The 22855-nt window shown below is 37.7% G+C and overlaps 1 protein-coding gene across 1 annotated transcript in view; it reads right to left on the bottom strand.

Annotated features, from left to right (window-relative positions):
* The window catches only part of LOC133539559 (transcription factor AP-2-epsilon-like), a 28247-nt gene extending 5739 nt beyond the window's left edge, over positions 1-22508 (bottom strand). The window contains 5 exon segments of the mRNA XM_061881555.1: positions 7473-7704; positions 17252-17306; positions 21605-21855; positions 21858-22035; positions 22295-22508. Of these exon segments, the coding sequence (XP_061737539.1) occupies positions 7473-7704; positions 17252-17306; positions 21605-21855; positions 21858-22035; positions 22295-22321 (743 nt within the window). The 5' untranslated portion in view covers positions 22322-22508.
* Positions 22509-22855: the final 347 nt, after the last annotated feature.

Raw genomic sequence — 22855 nt, 5'->3', positions numbered from 1 at the left:
TGTGTGTGTGTGTGTGTGTGTGTGTGTGTGTGTGTGTGTGTGTGTGTGTGTGTGTGTGCGTGTGCGTGTGCGTGTGCGTGTGCGTGTGCGTGTGCGTGTGCGTGTGCGTGTGCGTGTGCGTGTGCGTGTGCGTGTGCGTGTGCGTGTGCGTGTGCGTGCGCGCGTGCGCGTGTGTGTGTTTCTGGCAACGCTTACTTAACGGGGACATTGCTCTGTTTACACAGTCACCTTTAGGGGACTTCTGACGGTATGGGGATCAATAACAGGTCCCCTAAGTTAGTGGTTCTCAAATGGGGGTTTGCGTACCCCTGGGGGTACTTGAAGGTATGCCAAGGGGTACGTGAGATTTTAAAAAAATATTCTAAAAATAGCAACAATTCAAAAATCCTTCATAAATATATTTATTGAATAATACTTCAACAGTGTTGACAGATAGATTTTTTGTGGACATGTTCCATAAATATTTTCTTTTTTTGTGAAGAAATTTTTGGAATTCTGTTCATGAATCCGGATGGATCTCTATTAAAATCCCCAAAGAGGGCACTTTAAGTTTCTATGTGTACAAAACTTTATTTATAATTGAATCGCTTGTTTATTTTTCAACAAGTTTTTACTTATTTTTTTCCAAATAGTCCAAGAAAGACCACTACAAATGAGCAATATTTTGCACTGTTATACAATTTAATAAATCAGAAACTGATGACATAGTGCTGTATTTTACTTTTTTCCCAGGATCCCCAATAAGAATGTTCAGCACATTACTTCATCAATCCAGAGATTCAAAGACGTGCATTTTTTTAGGCCTCCACAAACTGTAGAAAGGGGGGTCCCCACAAGATCACAAACTTGGTCCCCATTTCAAATGATAACGTGTGTGTGTGTGTGTGTGTGTGTGTGTGTGTGTGTGTGTGTGTGTGTGTGTGTGTGTGTGTGTGTGTGTGTGTGTGTGTGTGTGTGTGTGTGTGTGTGTGTGTGTGTGTGTGTGTGTGTCTCACAATGAAATCTCCTTATGATCCCTGTCAACACTCCAAAGTGTTTTGAATATTCCATTTTCCTGCCTGACCTTACCTGTGGATACGAATGTTAAAAAAACAAAACAAGGAAGTGTGTTTCCACGACTAGGACAACTTTTTCCTTCCCTTCAGATGCTTTAATGAGCCATTCCATGCGCTTGCTCAATGGCCCCTAGGCGCTCTTTCATTAAACCGTTCCTGTTCTTGTGATTCGGTCCCATGACCCATTTTGGGTCCTCAGGCGCTGACCTCGCCGTTACTTATTTTAAGTGCTTTTACTCCATAAAGACTTCGAAAGACCGCATGAGGGTTGGAAACAATAAGGCGCAATATTTTTGAGTCTGGTTGTCTCTTTTTGTATGAAACATCCATTTTGGTGGACAACCACTTATACAAGTTTTTGTGATTCGGTTTTTCAACATTGGATTACATGAAAAAACTTTTTATGCCACACTTTTCATTGATGAGTATTAAGTACGGTTAGAGTGCCCGCCCTGAGATCGGTAGGTTGTGAGTTCAAACCCCGGCCGAGTCATACCAAAGACTATAAAAATGGGACCCATTACCTCCCTGCTTGGCACTCAGCATCAAGGGTTGGAATTGGGGGTTAAATCACCAAAAATGTTTCCCGGGCGTGGCCACCGCTGCTGCTCACTGCTCCCCTCACCTCCCAGGGGGGTGATTGAGGGTGACAGGTCAAATGCAGAGAATAATTTCGCCACACCTACTGTGTACTTTAACGTTAGAATGCTAAAATCCATCATTTTGTATGGAAAAATACTACAGGAGTTTTAATGTCCACTACAGTGGACATTGTAAAATGTGTTTTAGTAGCTTAAACAAATACCCGAACCACCTCAAACTGTCAGACAATTTTTCTAAAAAACATACATTAGATTTGGTCCCTCTTGGCGTTACAACAGGTTTGATTCTTGTCTAACATTTTGCATTAGAAATAAAAATGTAAAAGATTTGTTGTCATGATCGCCTCCCGGATCATTCATAGTTTTTGTTCTTGAGTTCTTTTTGTGTGTTTTCTGATTATTTTTGGACTCTTCCGATCCCCAGTTTGTGCACTTCCTTGTTTGTTCGGTTACCATGGTTTCTTATTTGTTCCACTTGCTCTGCTTTTGTCACACACCTGTGTTTTGATTGTTACTTTAGAGTTCAAGCCTGCCTTCAACCTGAGTTCGTTCTTGGTTCGTTGTTTGCGTCATGCAACTCTCACGTTGGCTTCTCTGCGTTATATATACTTGTGCTAAGTTACGCCTTAGCTTCTCGTGCGATCGCCACGTCATTTTTGGACTTTCGGACTTCCTTGCTACGTTTAGCATTAACTTCCCGTGCGTAGGCACGCACTTTATTTTGCCTTTTGTACCAGTGTTCTTTTACTTTTTACGGGGTGACATAACACGCACACAATGTGTTACCAACGTGACACTTGTCCTCTACAGTGGACTAACATGCCTTGCTAGTTCTCAGGAGGTATTGAAGAATGCGTTTTTGTAAAAACTACATCACGTATTATTAACATAACACGGAGCTGTCCAACTGAGCGGTTCAGTAAAAAAACAATATAATTAAAAGCTGTTGTAGTAAGGGACTTGGACCAATGTAAACACATTGGAAGATCCTTGCGATGACGATTAAACCCTCCTAAAGGCCAGCGTCCACTACAGTGGACCCTTGTATTTTCCATAAAATGGCTATTTTTTTCGGAAAGGTGTAACTCTATGACACAATTAAAGAAAAACAAATGTCCACTATAGAAGACGCTGGTTCCAAAAATAAGAATAGTGGTGAATTTTGGCCCATAGAACAATTAGTTTTTGTTGTACATGAGTAATAATTGCATCATGTTATGTTTTTCTCCATGCTATTTCTTGGAATATTTCATTTGTTTTGTAGTGCATAATCTAATGCGTGGCTGTAGGCAACCCCAATGTATGCCATGTCTGATTTAGTTCCCCTTTAAAAGGTCATTACTTTATTCAAACAAGCAATACTGAGCCTGTGCTGATTATCCAAAGTAGTGTTCCAATACTAAGAGTGCTTAAAAACAGCCCACCTCTGGCTTAAGACCTCATGTTTTTCATAGATCTAGAAAAAACTTAATATGGTCTAAGGCAGGGGTGTCAAACTCAAATACAGAGTGGGCCAAAATTTAAAACTGATCAAAGCCGCGGGGCCAAGGTTGAACACATTTTAATAGGGACCCAAACAAGTTTTGCATTAAATATTGAACAAGCAAGGCTTATATAACTTTATAGTGACATGCAAAATCCAGTTTCTAATAATAATAATTAAAAAAATATCAATGGCATATCTAATAAAATGTAAATACAAATTTAATCCCTCTTATCTATTTGCAGCCTTCTGAAGTAAATATCAAAATAAAATTTGTTCACAGGCTAATAATACATTTGAAAATAAAATAACAATAATGAATGAATCAAACATGCAAGCCTTGAAGTAGCAAGAGAAAGTGCATGAATAAAATGTTAATTATTGCTCAGTTTGTTCCACTGATTTGCTTTAACACTGAATATGGAACAAGCAACGCTTACATAACTTAATAGTGCAAAATCAACTTTCAAAAAACAAATGAAAAAACATCAATGGAAGTGGAAATACAATTTAAATAAAACATTTAATGCCTCTTTTCTATTTGCAGCCTTCTGGGGTAAATATCAACATTAACTTTTTCCACAGGCTAATGGATTTGAAAAAAACAATAATGACGTGGGCAGGGTTTGGTGGTAGCAGGTGGGTGTATGTTGTAGTGTCCCGGAAGAGTTAGTGCTGCAAGGGATTCTGGGTATTTGTTATGTTGTGTTTACAGTATGTTGTATTACGGTGCGGATGTTGTCCCGAAATGTGTTTGTCCTTCTTGTTTGGTGTGGGTTTAGGCCTGTGAAAGTTGTTTATACGGCCACCCTCAGTGTGACCTGTATAGCTGTTGACCAAGTGTGCATTGCATTCGCATCCGCATATACTTTGTGACTGGGCCGACACGCTGTTTGTATGGAGGAAAAGCGGACGTGATGACAGGTTGTATAGAACGCTAAAGACAGTCCCTTTAAAGCATTCCCCCGATATTGTAGTCCGGTGGAAATCGTGAGAAATTCTCGAGATTGGTTGCCCCGGGAGATTTTTGGGAGGGGCACTGAACTTCGGGAGTCTCCTGGGAAAATCGGTAGAGTTGGCAAGTATGAATATTAGTAGTGAACGCGGTGTTACAGAGGCACTAATGTTAATTTGAAATTGCCTCAAGGGCCAAATGAAATTACACGGCGGGCCAGAGTTTGACACCCATGGTCTAAGGGTTACACCAAAATCAAGTTTTGTAAAAATATTTTCATAATTTTTTAATAAAAAAGGAAATAAAAGAAATTGGATTTAGTTTTTATTTATTTTTGTTTTGTTTTTGTTTAACTTTTTTTTTGAGGGGGGCGTGGCTGGGAAGGAAAACATTGAGTGTTTTGCTGGGTTTCAGCAGGTTTTTTTGGTTTTATTTTCTTTATAGTCTGTCGCGTTTTGTTCATTTATTAATAAATACCACGTTTTACCTCAAGCTGCTACCTTGTTCATCTCCATCCTAAAAAACACGACAACGTTAGGAAACGCCGTTTGTCAAAATTTGACACTTTTACTAAAATTCTGAGCAGTTTTTTAAAACAATGCACTTTTAATTACTTCAGCCACAATATCAAGGTTAGCTATACTTTCCCCACTTTTTGTTGCGTTTTTGTTAGTGTTCTCCGGTGTTTTGTGCTAGTTCCTGTCCTGTGCTTTTATTTTGGCGGATCTTCCGGTTTTGTTGTTTTCCCCTGTCTTCTGTCCCGGAGCATTTCCCCTCACCTGTTTTCTGTTTATAATCAAGACTATTTAAGTCAAATCCTTTTCTACCTTCACTGTCGGGACATTGGTGATGTTGTTATCGTTTCATTGGACTACAGAGGAGCGGTTTGATGCGAAACCTATTGTGCACTACTTTGTGGACGCAGTCTGCTCCACATTTCCCGTGAGTGCTTTGCTGGGTTTCTGCAGTTTTGTTTGTTTTTTTTCTTCATAGTTGCTCTCACGTTTTGTTCGTTTACCGACAAATACCACTTTTATAAATACCACCTTGTTCATCTGCATCCTAAAAATCACAACAACATCCAAAGTCTCCTGTCAATGCTTAACAGTTTTACTAAAATTCTGAGCATTTCTCTTGAAATCACTTTCAATTACTTCAGCCACATTTAATTAACCAAATGCAAAACTCATTTGTTAGCAGGATTGTGGAGAAAAACAAACAGATTTTTCGAGGAACTTTGTTGCAAAGTTAGCCCCTTTCGACATTACAGTCTGCTTGCATCGGCGGTAGTTGCTGAAAACCCTGACCGTGTGTAGCCCACTTTGTAACTAATGCCATCTGCAGTGCGGAAGTGGAACAGCATGACCATATATGGGAGACAAACATTTTTGCAGCTGTTGTTTAGAGCAGTGTTTTTCAACCTTTTTGGAGCCAAGGCACATTTTTTAATTGAAAAAATGTGGAAGCACACCACCAGCAGATATCATAAAAAAATAAAACTCAGCAGCCGATATTGACGATAAAAAGTCGTTGTCACAATTGTTGGATATATATGACTTTAAACCATAACCAAGCAAGCGTCAATATAGCTCTTGTCTCAAAGTAGGTGTACTATCACCACCTGTCACATCGCTACGAGACTTCTTTGTAGTTTTTTGCTGTTTTTCTGTGTGTAGTCTTTTAGTTCTTCTCTTGCGCTCCTATTTTGGTGGCTTTTTCTCTTTTTTTCAGTATTTTTCTGTAGCAGTTTCATGTCTTCCTTTGAGCGATATTTCCTGCATCTACTTTGTTTTAGCAATCAAGAGTATTTCAGGCGGTCCGCTCCCTGTATGATCAGTGTCAGAACTTGGTCCGCATTGCCGGCAGTAAGTGGAACACATTTCCAGTGAGGGTTGGACTCCGCCAAGGCTGTCCTTTGTCACCCATTCTGTTCATAACTTTTATGGACAGAATTTCTAGGCGCAGTCAAGGCGTTGAGGGGTTCCGGTTTGGTGGCCGCAGGATTAGGTCTCTGCTTTTTGCAGATGATGTGATCCTGATGGCTTCATCTGACCGGGATCTTCAGCTCTCGCTGGATCTGTTCGCAGCCGAGTGTGAAGCGACCGGAATGAGAATCAGCACCTCCAAGTCCGAGTCCATGGTTCTCGCCCGGAAAAGGGTGGAATGCCATCTCCGGGTTGGGGAGGAGACCCTGCCCCAAGTGGAGGAGTTCAAGTACCTAGGAGTCTTGTTCACGAGTGGGGGAAGAGTGGATGGTGAGATCGACAGGCGGATCGGTGCGGCGTCTTCAGTAATGCGGACGTTGTATCGATCTGTTGTGGTGAAGAAGGAGCTGAGCCGGAAGGCAAAGCTCTCAATTTACCAGTCGATCTACGTTCCCATCCTCACCTATGGTCATGAGCTTTGGGTCATGACCGAAAGGATAAGATCACGGGTACAAGCGGCCCAAATGAGTTTCCTCTGCCGTGTGGTGGGTCTCTCCCTTAGAGATAGGGTGAGAAGCTCTGTCATCCGGGAGGAACTCAAAGTAAAGCCGCTGCTCCTCCACATGGAGAGGAGCCAGATGAGGTGGTTCGGGCATCTGGTCAGGATGCCACCCGAACGCCTCCCTAGGGAGGTATTTAGGGCACGTCCAACCGGTAGGAGGCCACGGGGAAGACCCAGAACACGTTGGGAAGACTATGTCTCCCGGCTGGCCTGGGAACGCCCCGGGATCCCCCGGGAAGAGCTAGACGAAGTGGCTGGAGAGAGGGAAGTCTGGGTTTCCCTGCTTAGGCTGTTGCCCCCGTGACCCGACCTCAGAAAAGCGGAAGAAGATGGATGGATGGATAGAGTATTTCAGTTGTTTTTATCTTTCCTTGTGGGCAGATTGTTGATTGTCATGCCATGTCGGAATGTACATTGTGGACGCCGTCTTTGCTCCACAAGAAGTCTTTGCTGTCATCAACAACGGCACGTTATTTGCGGATTGTGATTACTGGTTTGCAAAAAATATTTTTAACCCAAATCGGTGAAATGACTTAATCTCCCACGGCACACTAGACTGTATCTCACGGCACACTAGTAGTTGAAAAACACTGGTTTACAGAAATTTGGACCATTATAAACATATTGCAGATCATTGCCTTGACATTTTAACCTGGGGCGTTCCTCAAGGCACCCCTTTAAGTCCTCTCCTTTTTGGTAGTTCATTTCATTATATGATTTATGTGACTAAGGTGTTGCCGTAGCTCGTTTACTTCAGATGCAGTCATTCTGTTCAACTAGGTGTTCCTCACGGTTCCGTTTTTAGGTCCGCTTATTTTCGCCTATTCAACTCCTGTGCCCGTCTTCACGTTTGCTTGGCTTTTTCAGGGTTAAAAGCGTCGCCGACTCACCTGCGAAGGACTCCGCCCAGCAGAGAGGCGTTGAGGCACTCGGGCGGGGCGAGCCGCCGCTGCACCTCGCCGACCGTCACCTTGTACTTGGAGGTGGAGCTGAGCAGCGAGAGGCGGCCCGGCACCGAACAGAAGACCTCGGCCGGGTTGGACACGGCACCCAGACCCAGGCCGTCCTTGCAGAGGGACAAGGCGGACAGCGCCGAGCCGTTCAGCTTGGATGGGATCGGAACTGGAAAAGGCGAAAGAAGAAAGGAAGTTACAAGGTATTTACGGAGATGTTTGTCATATTTATCTCAGTCCTGTCACCCTAACACAGGGGTGTCAAACTCACATCTGGTCCCAAGTGGGCCGAAATGCTAAAATCATGGCATGATAACGTCAAAATAAAGACAACTTCAGGTTGTTTTCTTTGTTTTACTTTGGCCAAAAATAAACATATTCTGAAAACGTACAAATTACAAATAATCTTCTGGACAAAATACCTGAAATTTGTTGAATTTGTCCAATCATTGGTCGGGTGGTTAGAGCAGGGGTCAGCAACCTTTTTGAAACCAGGAGCTACTTCTTGGGTACTGATTAATGCAAAGGGCTATCAGTTTGATACACACTTAAATAAATTGCCAGAAATAGCCAATTAGCTCAATTTACCTTTAATAAATAAATCTAGATATACATATTTAAAAAATGGGTATTTCTGTCTGTCATTCTGTCGTATATTTTTTTTCCTTTTACAGAAGGTTTTTTGTAGAGAATGAATGATGAAAAAAACACTAAATTGAACGGTTTAAAAGAAGAGAAAACAGGAAAAATAATGAAACTTAAATTTTGAAACATAGTTTATCTTCAATTTTGAGTCTTTAAAATTCAAAATTCAACCGAAAAAAAGAAGAGAAAAACTAGCTAATTCAAATCTTTTTGAAAAAATTAAAAAAAATAATTTATGGAACATCATTAGTAATTTTTCCTGATCAAGATTAATTTTATAATTTTGATGACATGTTTTAAATAAGTTAAAATCCAATCTGCACTTTGTTAGAATATATAACAAATTGGACCAAGCTATATTTCTAACAAAGACAAATCATTATTTCTTCTAGGTTTTCCAGAACAAAAATTTTAAAACGAAATTCAACAGACTTTGAAATAAGATTTAAATTTGATTCTAAAGATTTTCTAGATTTGCCAGAATAATTTTTTTTGAATTTTTATCATAATAAGTTTAAAGAAATATTTCACAAATATTCTTTGTTGAAAAAACTGAAGCTAAAATGAAGAATTAAATTAAAATGTATTTATTATTCTTTACAATTTAAAAAAAAAACTTGAACATTGATTTTAATTGTCAGGAAAGAAGAGGAAAGAATTTAAAAGGTAAAAAGGTATATGTGTTTAAAAATCCTAAAATCCTTTTTAAGGTTGTATTTTTTCTCTAAAATTGTCTTTCTGAAAGTTATAAGAAGCAAAGTAAAAAAATAAATGAATTTATTTAAACAAGTGAAGACCAAGTCTTTAAAATATTTTCTTGGATTTTCAAATTCTATTTGAGTTTTGTCTCTCTTAGAATTAAAAAAGGCGTGCAAATCGAGACCAGCTTGCTAGTAAATAAATACAATTTAAAAAATAGAGGCAGCTCACTGGTAAGTGCTGCTATTTGAGCTATTTTTAGAACAGGCCAGCGGGCGACTCATCTGGTCCTTACGGGCGACCTGGTGCCCGCGGGCATCGTGTTGGTGACCCCTGTGTTGGAGTGTCCGCCATGAGATGTGTAGGTCGTGAGTTCAAACTCCTGCCAAGTCCTACCAAAGACTATAAAAATGGGAGCCATTACCTCCCTGCTTGACACTCAGCATCAGAGGTTGGAATTCGGGGTTAAATCACCAAAAATGATTCCCGGGCGTGGCCACGGCTGCTGCTCACTGCTCCCCTCACCTCCCAGGGGGTGAACAAGGAGATGGGTCAAATGTAGAGGACACATTTCACCACACCGTGTGTGTGTGTGTGTGACTATCATTGGTACATTAACTTTAAAATTCTGAGGAAATTGGTGCAGTTTCAAAACCTCAACGAGCTTGGCCTTGGTCTCAGTGTATCTACAAGGCCAGCATTAAACTTTAAATCAGTCTTTCTGGGACTGAACCTCAACGAGCTTGGACTTGGTCTCAGTGTATCTACAAGGCCAGGATTAAACTTTAAATCACAGTCTTTCTGGGACTCAACAAAAACATGTCAACTCTTCTCGGTATCAAATACCTCCTTTAAAGTTAAAGTAGCAATGATTGTCACACACACATACACTAGGTGTGGCGAAATTATTCTCTGCATTTGACCCATCCCCTTGATAACCTCCTGGGAGGTGAGGGGAGCAGTGAGCAGCAGCGGTGGCCGCGCCCAGGAATCATTTTTTGTGATTTAACCCCCAATTCCAACCTTTGATGCTGAGTTCCAAGTAGGGAGGCGATGGGTCCCATTTTTATAGTCTTTGGTATGACTCGGGCGGGGTTTGAACTCACAACCTACCAACCTCAGGGCGGACACTCTAACCACTAGGCCACCTTTGTCATGTCCACTCATCAATCCAGAGCTAACTCAACAAACCGTAAGAAACGCTGGTTAAAAACTATTTAAAAGGGTTAAGTTCACTTTTCTGGTGTTTGACGGAGACATCTTGAGGCAACGAGTGAATTATATTTATGTAGCACTTTTCTCTAGTGACTCAAAGCGCTTTTACATAGTGAAACCCAATATCTGAGTTACATTTAAACCAGTGTGGGTGGCGCTGGGAGCAGGTGGGTAAAGTGTCTTGCCTAAGGACACAACGGCAGAAGCGGGGATCAAACCTGGAACCCTCAAGTTGCTGGCACGGGCCCTCTACCAACCGAGCTATACCGCCCCGAAGGTGCCAAACGACGATGTGTTCGAAGTAGAAGACATAAAACGGCAGGTTTTAAGTGAGGAGCCACAGTCCCCTTTTACTTTGTACCTCTCTAAACCCTTTACTTGCCTAACAGAATTGCTACCACGCCATCCAGTGGACACATTTACAACAGCAGTTTCTTTCGTTCCAAAAAAAACAACAACAACAAAAAAAACAGCTAATATTTATACTTGGCAAACTCATCATGCGGGCCAGATAAAACATGACAATTATTTCTTATTTAGAGTTGGAAAAAAAACCAAAAAAAGACTGGAATTTAAGTTTATTTGGAGAGTTAGACGTGCAAGTGGCTCCTGAGAGATGAATATTTGACCTCAAATCAACAGTTGGAGAGACGTCGTGTAAGAAAAAGTAATAAATATTTACAAGGCAAGGTAATATCGCTCCTTTCTCAGCGTCAACGTTAGCGCCGATGCTAGCACTAGCATAACATGAGCGGTGTCCAGGCTGGTCCGCCACCAGTCACGATGGGTAGCTTTAACATCTGAACTGATACGGATACCAACTGTTGATACATGTGTGTATGTTCATGTTAACTGTTGGTGTGTTTAATGATAGTTACCAGTATGCATTGATTTCAGTTTGTTCTAGGTGTGTTGCCGTAGTCAGAAAGTAGTCTTTGCCATTAACAACTAAAGCCCTTAGTGGCCACATGCGTGGACAGCACCTTTTAGCTCTTTTTTGCAAAATTGTGTACACAACTGAATTGGGGTCTTATGGCCACTTATGTGGACACTTATACTGCCATCTGGCGGTGTCAGAAGAGTATAACATATAATGGAATTTTGGGGAAAAAAGTGTAAAAATTAAGAATTAGCATGTCACTAAACATGAAGTACACGTTTGTGTACTTATGGTCTAAGTACATCATATAAAACGATGATTCTTAGTTTTTATTCTAATTAGGGTCCAATAAGCCCAAATAGCAAAGAGAAATTAAAAAAAAACTGTAAACAAACAGATTGGGCCTTAAGAGGTTAAGTTGAATGTGCTAGTCTTGTCGTTTGTTGAGCCCTACATAGTCTTTACTGTAAGTATTGTGTTTCCAGCTGTCTGATTGTAACGTGCGTCTTTGTAACATCGGGTAATGCTAATCAGTAGCATTCCTATGGCAAATCCAATGTAAATTAGCATTGAGCTAACGCATTCGGAAGACGCTGTGCCTGATTTTCCAGGGCTTGCTTATCTTGCTATGGAAAAGCGAAAATATACATAAATATGACAAGATATATAACAGTACCTAGAAGCAGTCCGCTATTAATACGCTTGTTTTCCCGCCAAGTGCTTGAGCCGGTCTGTAACCGAAAGTGAGTGCACTGTACTTTAAAAAAAAAAAAATGCTGTTTAAAATCGTATTCATTTGATGTTGTTTCTTGCTACCTATTCTTGTTTTGTGAGTGTTAATGTCGGTTGATTTAAATGTGCTTCCGGGATTGACCAGGGTGACAAAAGTGAGCTGGGATAGGCTCCAGCTTCTCACCCGTGACCCTTCAGAATGAGGACAAGCTGGACAGAAAACTGAGAGGTTAGTGACCGAAGTCTGTCGGTACTACCCGGTACTCGTTCACGTAAAATCAATCGGCGTTCATTTTTATACTTTTTGTCTCAGCATCGGCTTAAGTATTTGTCCGGTAAACAAGCAGTGGAACAGTACAACAAAGTGCAACAGTATGGCTCCACTTTTCAAAATGCGCAAGCGCAATGCTAATTTACATGCGATTTGTCATAGACATGCTAAAGATTAGCATTATGATGTCGATTCCAACACCTCGAATTTTGGTTATTGAGAACTACAATTAAGATGCACGTTACAATCAAACAGCTGTTGTGTAATAAATACAATATTTACAGTGTAAACACTTTGTGGGACTCAACAAAAGACAGGAGTGGCATTCAATTTTACGGCAACTTGCGCAGCACAAACTGAAATGAATGCATACTTGTTGTTATTATTATTATTATTAAACAAATCAACATTTATTATGAACACACACAAAAGTACCAAAAATTGGTATGGTATCAGTTCCAATGTGAAAGCGACCCAGCCCAAACCTGGACACCAGCATTAGTGGTATTACATGCCGTTTTCCACGACTCCAAATTTTTGTAACGAGAACCAAAACTAAGATGCATGTTACAATCAAACAGCTGGCGTGTAATAAATACAATATTTACAGTACAAACACTTTGTGGGACTCAACAAAAGACAAGAGTGGCTTTCAACTTAATGGCAAAGACTACTTCCTGACTACGGCAACTCCCATTGCACAACCTGGAATTAATGCATACTTGTTGTTATTATTATTAAACAAATCAACGTTTATTATGAACACACACAAAAGTACCAAAAATTGGTATGGTATCAGTTCCAATGTGAAAGCGACCCATCCCGACTGAAAGAGAACCAGCCTGGACACCCGCATTAGCGATTTTACATGACGTTATCAACAACTCACAATCTGTGTACAATCAAACCGCTGGTGTGTAATATTACGTACAATACTCGCTTACAGGGCTCAAGAAAATAAAATACGGGCATAATCAACTTAATGGCAAAGACTACTTCCTAGTAGTGTGTTCACTACTGCCATCTAATGTATTGGAACTGCAACTGCATGCAAAGTATATTATACTAAAGCCAAAAGCAGTGAAGTTGGCACGTTGTGTAATTCGTAAATAAAAACAGAATACAATGATTTGCAAATCCTTTTCAACTTATATTCAGTTGAATAGACTGCAAAGATAAGATATTTCATGTTCCAACTGAGAATCTTCCTTTTTTTTTTGCAAATAATGATTAACTCTGAATTTAATGGCAGTAACACATTGCAAAAAAGTTGGCAAAGGGGCATTTTTTTTTACCACTGTGTTACATGGCCTTTCCTTTTAACAACACTTAGTAAATGTTTGGGAACTGAGGAGACCAAATTTTTAAGTTTTCCAGGTGGAATTCTTTCCCATTCTTGCTTGATGTACAGCTTAAGTTGTTCAACAGTCCGGGGTCTCTGTTCTGGTATTTTAGGCTTCATAATACACCACACATTTTCAATGAGAGACAGGTCTGGACTACAGGCAGGCCCATCTAGTACCCGCACTCTTTTACTATGAAGAAGCGCTGTTGTAACACGTAGCTTGGCATTGTCTTGCTGAAATAAGCAGGGGCGTCCATGATATTGTTGCTTGGATGACAACATATGTTGTTCCAAAAGCTGTATGTACCTTTCAGCATTAATGGTGCCTTCACAGATGTGTAAGTTACCCATGCCTTGGTCACTAATACACCCCCATACCATCACACATGCTGGCTTTTCAACTTTGCACCTATAGCAATCCGGATGGTTCTTTTCCTTATTGTTCTGGAGGACACCACGTCCACAGTTTCATAAATGAAATTGAAATGTCGACTCGTCAAACCGCAGAACACTTTTCCACTTTGAATTAGTCCATCTTAGATTAACTCGGGCCCAGCGTAGCTGGCTGAGTTTCTGGGTGTTGTTGATAAATGGCTTTGGCCTTGCATAGTAGACTTTAATTTGCACTTACAGATGTAGCAACGAACTGTAGTTACAGAAACAGTGGTTTTCTGAAGTGTTCTTGAGCCCATGTGGTGATATCATTTACACACTGATGTAATTTTTTTGATGCAGTACCGCCTGAGGGATCGAAGGTCACGGGCATTCAATGTTACATGCAGTGATTTCTCCAGATTCTCTGAATCTTTTGATGATATTATGGTCTGTAGATGGTGAAATCCCTAAATTCCTTGCAGTAGCTCGTTGACAAATGTTCTTAAACTGTTTGACAATTTGTTGATAAAGTGGTGACCCTCGCCCCATCCATGTTTGTCAATTACTAATCATTTCATGGAAGCTGCTTTTATAGCCAATCATGGCACCCACCTGTTCCCAATTAGCCTGTTCACCTGTGGGATGTTCCAAATAAGTGTTTGATGAGCATTCCTCAACTTTCTCAGTCTTTTTTTGCCACTTGTGCCAGCTTTTTTGAATAACGTTGTAGGCATCGAATTCAAAATGAGCTATTTGCAAAAATGAACAAGGTTTTCTAGTTCGAACGTTAAATATCTTGTCTTTGCAGTCTATTCAATTGAATATAAGTTGAAAACAATCAGCAAATCTTTGTATTCTGTTTTTATTTACCATTCACACAATGTGCCAACTTCACTGCTTTTGGAGTTTGCATATAATATTTGCAAATGAAACTCGGAAGTGTAAGAAAACAAGACAACTGGACAGCAAAAGGTAAGTGTTAATGATAAAAAAAAAAAAGTTTTTTAATTGGATTGCAGTTAGCATTGGAACACACACAAAAGTATCCAAAGTTGCTGTATCGGCATTGATTTACAGGTCGTGAGAATTGGTACTGAATCAAATCAAATCCCGATCCCAATGAAGCTAAAGGGGGTCTCGCTCAGGGTACTTTTTAAACTTGGAACCCTTTGTTCCATTCCGTAGAAAAAGTCATGTTGCAGGTCTGTCAAAATGAAGCCAAATGATTGGAGGAACAAAAACGACCCTTTTGATCAGGGGTGTCCAAACTTTTTCCACTGAGGGCCGTACACTGAAAAATCAAAGCAAGCGGGGGCCATTTATTTTAAAAATCAATACAATATATGAATAAAAAATATACCTATAGGCCTCCACTCAGGCTTGATCCCGGGGACCCCAAAGGGTTTTGGTAAAAATATAATGTTAAAATTGTGTCATTATTTAGTATTATTTTATTATTATTCAAGTTTTAAATCAACATTAGGTCTATCTGTCAATATGACGTTTTTAAAGTTTCAAGTTGTATGCTCTTTTTGTCAAAGAAAACCAGGTTTTTTATGGGAAAAAAACACAAAATATGCAATATTTTCACCCAATAAAATTTTTCAGTAGAATATTTGAGATAATATCATAATTGGAGCCGGAAAAAGGTCAAAAACTCATAACACCTTTGATTTTAACTCACTATTATTTTTTGTGCAATGACACTTAAAAACAGAACACACTGATCCAAAAGTGTCGTACTCATTAAAGTGTTAAAAAATGTATATATATATTTTTTTTTACCGTTTACTTTTAACACAATGGTCTCGAGATCAAATTCAGATCTATTAGTCAATTATAAGTTTTTTTGTTGTTTATGTTTTTTGTTTTTTCGTTTTAGGCCGTTCTTAAAAAAAAAAACAGCTCAGTTTTTTATGTGTGTCACACCACGGTGAAGGAAGTCTTGTCTTGGTTGTTCTGTCTTGTGTTTTATTTTGAAAAGCTACCCTCTTGTTTCAGATGACGGGTCCTTCCTCTTGTGTCACCAGTCTGACATCATCCCTGATCCATGATTGTTTCCACCTGTTTCCCATCATACTCATATCCTATTTAAGCTCACGCCTCCTCTTGTCCTGTGCCGGATGGTCTCGTCTAACGTGCCTTTCTAGCGTCTAGGTCCATGTCCATGAAAACCTTGTCTTGCTCCTTTTTCCCTGGTTCTCATTTTTGGATCAAGCAGTCGTTTACTTTAATTTTGTGTTGACTTTTTCCTCCCTCGAGCGCCCTTTGTTATCCTTCGTCTACCTAATTGGGGAGTTTTTTGTTTTTCCAAATTTCGTATAGTTTGCCTCATTGATTGAGGGATTTTTGTTTATTCCTATTTAGTGTATATATATAGATCGTTTGTGTTTTTTTCCTCCTGTTGGAGCGCTTTTGGTTAATTCTCATAGTTATGCTATTTTTGTTAGTTTTTCTTAGATTAGTATTCCTCATTTTTTTGGAGTGATTTTGATTTACCTGTTTATTCTCGGAATTATTTTGCGCGTATTGTAATGATTCTTGACTGGAGGTAGAAAGTTATTGTAAAATAAAAGCTTTATTTTCTTAACTTCCTCTCTGCATCGGGATCCTCTCCTCACTCCGAGTCGTAACAATATGGCAAACACAAAATATCCAACATTGTCCCCCAAAAATATCTCCAAGTGGAATATATAATGTGACGTAATTGGAGCCTTGAATAGCTCAATAATACATAATTACATTGATTTTGATTCACTTATTTTTTTACAGAAAGAAACCGCCTGCATGGCAACTTTGTGTTCTTATAGAGTAAACATTGCAAAATGTTCCATTTGCTCTTTTATACCACTTTTTATGTTTTAATTTTTTTCAACCGTATTTTTAAAATGTGCCATGGGGGCCGATAAAAAATGACCTGCGGGCCGCAAATGGCCCCCGGGCCAAACTTTGGACACCCCTGCTTTTGATGGTGAATTTAAGAACAAATTCCAAAAATAAACACACGGTGACAACATTTTTCCTTTTCCGTGGACTCAAGTTTCACTTCCATACAGTTTGTCCCCACAACTTGACTCTAAAGGCGCCCATGTGTCTTCTCTAAAATCCTGCCGCTCACTATCTCTAATATTACATTAACACCATCCAGCTCTTGCTAAATTTCCCCTCAACTCTGCTTTTATTATCTCCCTCTTCCCCCCGCCTCTTTTTTGGCCCACTTCTCTTTTCCTCTTCACTTTAATCCCCCCTTCTCTCCCTCTCTCTCATATGACCATGAACAGTTCATTAAGAATGTGTGCCTTTGGGGTGAAAGTCTGCAGCTGAGTATTAGAGGACTTCTTGACTTCAAATGAAATAGCAAAACAGAATTATTTATAGTGTGTGTGTGTGTTTGTGTGCGTATGTGTGTGTGTGTGTGTGTGTGTGTGTGTGTGTGGTGTTGGAGCTGCCTTACTATAAACACAAAAGGCCCTTCAGCATGTATAGCACCGTCCTATATAGGTGGGCACAAACGTGCACGCTCCATCTTTCTCCTCACACACACTGAGTGTTACCTTTTTTAATGACAGAGTGGTCCAGGATGCCCAAGGCTGATCCTTCCTCCATTCCCTGTGTCAGACAGACAGTCACCATCATTTATCCACTGCAGGCCTTATGTCGCACATGCACACACACACACACACACACATTTTGATTCTTTTTTTTTTTTCTTTCTCCAAAATCCACATGTAACTCCATTTGCAGCAAACTGTTTAATGTTGTGCTGCAAAAACTTTCAGTATTGCAAATGACTTTATTTTAAAACTTTTTTTCTGTGCCCAAAAAATTAAGAAATATTAAAAATCAATAAAATTATTTTTCTACATTGTAAATTGATGCGATATATACATACATATATATATATTATTATTATTATTTTTTTTTTTTTAAATTTTGCTCCAAAATCCACACCTAACTCAATATGCAGCAAACCATATACATATATTTATATACATCAAATATAATGGACATTTATTATTATTATTTTTTTTTTTTTTAAGAATTTCAAATGAGATAAGATTTGCGAACCCAAATAATTTCAAAACCAAAATAATGGACATCAAATTAAAAATAGGCGCCAGCGCCCCCCGCGACCCCAAAAGGCAATAGGCGGTAGAAAATGGATGGATGGATGGAAAAATAAAATCCGTAAACAAAAATAATGAATTTAAAACGGAAAAATATTGGCAAATTTGTTTTATTGTAAAACCAAAATAATGGACAACAAATAAATTAAAAAGAAAATTTTTAAATCTGTTAAAAAAAAAAGAATTTAAAATGAAAAAGTATTATCAGAAAAAATGTACAACCAAAATAATGGACATCAAATAAAAAAAAATAAATTAAAAAAATCTGTAAACAAAAAAAATACATTTAAAATGAAAATATATTTACAAAAAAAAATTGTAAAACCCAAATAACGGACGACAAATAAATTAAAAAGAAAATTTAAAAAATCTGTAAACAAAAATAATTAATTTAAAATGAAGAAATATTAGCAAAAGAAAATGTTGAACCATATACATAAATTTATATACATCAAATATAATGGACATTTATTTATTTATCATTATTATTTTTTAAGAATTTCAAATGAGATAAGATTTGCGAACCCAAATAATTTCAAAAACAAAATAATGGACATCAAATAAAACAAATACAAAATAAAATCTGTAAACAAAAAGAATGATTTAAAATGAAAAAATATTAGCGAAAAAAATTATTGTAAAACAGAAAAAATGGACAACAAATAAATTAAAATAAAATAAAAAAACTGTAAACAAAAATAATGAATTTAAAATAAAAAAATATTAGCAAAAAAAAATTTCAAACCAAAATAGTGGACATAAAATAATTTTTTTTTAAATCTGTGAACAAAAATAAAGAATTTAAAATGAAAAAATATTAGCAAAAAAATAATTGTAAAACCAAAATAATGGACAACAAATCAATTAAAAAGAACATGTAAAAAGCTGTAAACAAAAACAATGAATTTAAAAAGAAAAAATATTAGCAAAAAAAAAAAGTAAAACCAAAATATAATGGACACCAAATAAATGTAAAAAAAAATCTGTGAACAAAAATAATAAATTTAAAATTTAGAATATTAGCAAAAAAATAATAATTGTAAAACCAAAATAATGGACAAAAAATAAATTAAAAAGAAAATTTTAAAATCTATAAACAAAAATAATGAATTTAAAATGAAAAAATATTACCAAAAAAAAGGTAAAACCAAAATAAATGGACATAAAATTAAAAAATATCTGTGAACAAAAATAAGAAATTTCAAATGAAAATATAGTAGAATACATTTAAAAAACAAAAACAAATCTGTGAACAAAAATTATGAATTTTAAATGAAAAAATATTATCGGGAAAAAAAATTGTAAAACTAAAATATCCAGCCATCCTTTCCCTACCGCTTATTCCCTTTGAGGTTCCAATTCTTTAAATATATATATAATGTAAACAAAAATAATTCATTTAAAATGAAAAAATATTAGCAAAAAAATTAAAACTGTAAAACGAAAATAATGAAATTTAAATAAAAAAACACTTTAAATATATATTTGTTGTTTGAAAAAAATGCACTCTAATTGTTTTTTTGTTTTGTTTTTTAATTAAGATACTCATTTTGTTACAATTTTTTCTCTGAAATCCTTATTTTGCTTTCTTATTTGGGACTTGTATAGACTCACTCTCTTATTGTTCAGTGGGTGGTTCTATTATTACCTCTAATCTTCTTGAATGATTTAGTCATATGTTTTTTGGGACTGTTGTCAAAAGTCAAATAATCCTTATATCGGTAACAAAGCGGCGGATAAAAGGACATTCTCCTTTTGTGTGTCGGCTGAGAAAAGTGCATGAATGAAATAAAGATGGCAGGCCTCCGTTTAGCAGCGACATGGCCGCCTTGACTCCTTCTTCTTCTGCCTGTCCTGCAAATAATGAGCATGCACATCAATTGGTCTCGCTGGGTTTGTGCCGCACTCTCACAAGGCAACAAACTGCGTCTGCAGGCTGCAAGCTGCACCTGCTGCACCTGCTGCAGGACTGCAGCTCAATAAACCTCACCAACTATTCTTCTGTCAAGAAAGGCAGGACAAGCTGCAGACGGCAAAAGGGGAGTCACTTGCTTTGATGCGCGCAAAAAGAAAAAAAAAAAGACAGACTCCACCGAACTCAATATTAGCATCATTCTTTATCTGGGGTTTCATCACAATTCAGGCACGTCTCAAAAGAAAATGTTCAAATGTCATTGAATAAGTTGTTCAAGTCTGACGAAATATTCTTTTTAAGGTTGAATTTTTTGAAAGGAAAGTACTTTTCTGTTCGTTAAAGAATGTTTACCCATAGTTTATCTTTTTAGCATGCAGTGATAACTAAAACAATACTATTTTGGTGCAAAATGCGAAAATAATTTGACAATCTTGTACAAGGGACAAGCGGTAGAAAAGGGATGGATGAAAATGATTGAACATACAGTGTGATGATTTTGTCCAACAATGAAAAATGACATTGTGTCTAAATACAAATATCATTTTGATTATTTTATTTATGTCATTTTTTACTCAAAAATGTTATGCAACAAAACATTTACTGATAAGAATCATTATTATTTCGAAGTGATGACATTTTTTAAATGACTTAAAAGTATTAAGGGGAAAAAGGAATTTTCTGTCTAAACATTCTCACGTTTTGTTGCCCATCATTATTATTTGTAATAATCAGCGTATTTATTAGCTCATTCTCACATTTTTAAGCATAATTTATATTCTTTAATTATTACTTTTTTTTAAGGTGATACCCTTTTTTCAATGACTTAAAAATATTATGGGGGGCAATGCATTTTCTGTTTAAACATGCTTACTTTTTTTATTGCCCATCATTATTATTTATATATTTTTTGCAATTAATCAGCTTATTTATCAGCTCATTCTCGCATTTTCTCAAGCATAATTAATATTCTTTAATTATTATCATTATTTTTTTTAAAGTGATACCCTTTTTAAATGACTTAAATAAATTATGGGGGAAAAAATGCAATTTTTGGTCTAAACATTCTCACGTTTTATTGCCCATCATTATTATGTGTAATTAGTCAGCTTATTTATTTGCTCATTCTCACTTTTTCTTCAGCATAATTAATATTCTCTAATTATTACATTTTTTTTAAGTGATACCCTTTTTTAAATGACTTAAAAATATGGATAAAGATGCATTTCCTGTCTAAACATGCTTACTTCTAATTTCCCATGCATCATTATTATTTTTAATTATTTGTGATTCATTATCTTATTTATCTGCTCATCCTTACATTTTCTTAAGCATAATTAATATTATTTAATTATAAACATTATTTTAAGTGATACCTTTTCTATTTAAAGACTTTTAAACAAATATGAGAAATTAACATTCTTAATATTATTTAATTATAAACATTTTTTTAAGTGATACCCTTTTTATTTAAAGACTTTTAAACACATATGAGGAATTGACATTCTTAATATTATTTAATTAAAAACATTATTTTAAGTGATACCCTTTCTATTTAAAGACTTTTAAACACATATGAGAAATGTACATTCTGTGTTCAAACAAGCTTTATTAATATTAAGCAAGAGACGGTAATGTTATTCTCAATATTATTATTATAATCAAGAGGTGCCTTTTTTTCCAATTACTTTTAAAGTTTGTATAAAAATGTTAGAGGGAAAATAAATCAATTTTATTAATATTAAGCAAGTGGTGAGATTTTTTTTTTGGATAATCATTTTTATGAACTTTTTCCCCCATTATTTTAAAGAGGACATGCAGTATAAAAATGACCTTTTGACATGAAGTATTTCTGTGCAGGAGCTCACCTGCAGGTCCTCCAGGCCGTGATGTCCCAGGTGCATCCCAAGAGGACCATCCCCGATGGCGGCCCCCCCGTCCCCGAGTCCGTGCAGCAGGCGGGGCACCGCCGCGTACTCCCGCCGGGGGTCGAGCCCGAGAGCCCGGTGCGTTTGCGACAGGAGCCCCCCTTCCTCGGAGCGCGACCTCTGCGAGTGCCAGGCCGCCTGCTGCTGATGATGGATGGCGTTGATGGAGGGGTAAGGCTCCGACAGGTGGAGTAGGCCGAGTCCGGACTCTGGGAGTAGGACAGCGAGGACTGGGGGTACGGGGGGGGGAAGTACGGAGGCTGGAAGTCGGAGGCCGGAGTGTGGCACAGCGGGGGCGCCGAGGAGTAGGCGGCCTGGTTGAGGGAGAGACGCCCGCTGGGCGAGGAGCTGCTAAGTCCGTCTGCGCGCTCCTGCACAAACACAGCAGTCAATCAGGAATAAGAAGTTTTTTTAAAGAACAAATGTGCAATATTATTTAAAAAAGAAAAAAAGAAAAAGTCATGCACAATTAACTGAGGCTTGTTCTCACACTTTTTTTTAAACAATGTGAGCCCTAAAGACAAACTCCATGCAACCTTCTCCAATTTTACATTTTTTTTAAAACTTATTTTGCAGCTGATTTCTGCATGCACGTACACAAAATCATAGACATGCAAGACAAAAACTCACCATGGCTGAATATGTGTGTATTAACATCTGGACCCCCTCGTGACAACCCTAATAATAATCACACACAAAAAATCAACCGGATGTTAAACCTTCCAAGGCATTAAAAAGTTCCGAGATGTCATCCAGGTTCTTTTCACGACTCCATGACTAATAATAATAATAATAATAATAATAATAATAATCGGACTTATTGACTTGTGTTTGGCTGCACACGCACACGCACACGCACGGAAGATGCTCCATGAAGGCTACTTATATGTTGGCTGCAGCTGCGGGAATAAGGGGAGGGGTCGACGTGCAGGGTCTCTTAAGAGATATATTCACTCAATTAAGCCACATCATGCAAGCTGACACTTTGCAATTACTATTTCTTTTAACGGCATCAACTATAACAGACTTTTATGCATGAATGAAACAATGATATTCCTTAACAACTTGTGATTTTGCAGGGAAATGTCCCCCCCCCCCCCCCCTGCAGAAACAAGGATGTTGGTAAATATATTTAGCTTTTATATACCTGCATGTTGTCGTCTTGTTCCGGGCCTTCCAAAGCATGGTTCC

Source organism: Nerophis ophidion, linkage group LG21 (assembly GCF_033978795.1).
Source record: "Nerophis ophidion isolate RoL-2023_Sa linkage group LG21, RoL_Noph_v1.0, whole genome shotgun sequence".
Lineage (NCBI taxonomy): Eukaryota > Metazoa > Chordata > Actinopteri > Syngnathiformes > Syngnathidae > Nerophis > Nerophis ophidion.
The sequence above is the reverse complement of the archived record's forward strand: the minus strand, read 5'-3'. Positions and strand labels throughout refer to the sequence as shown.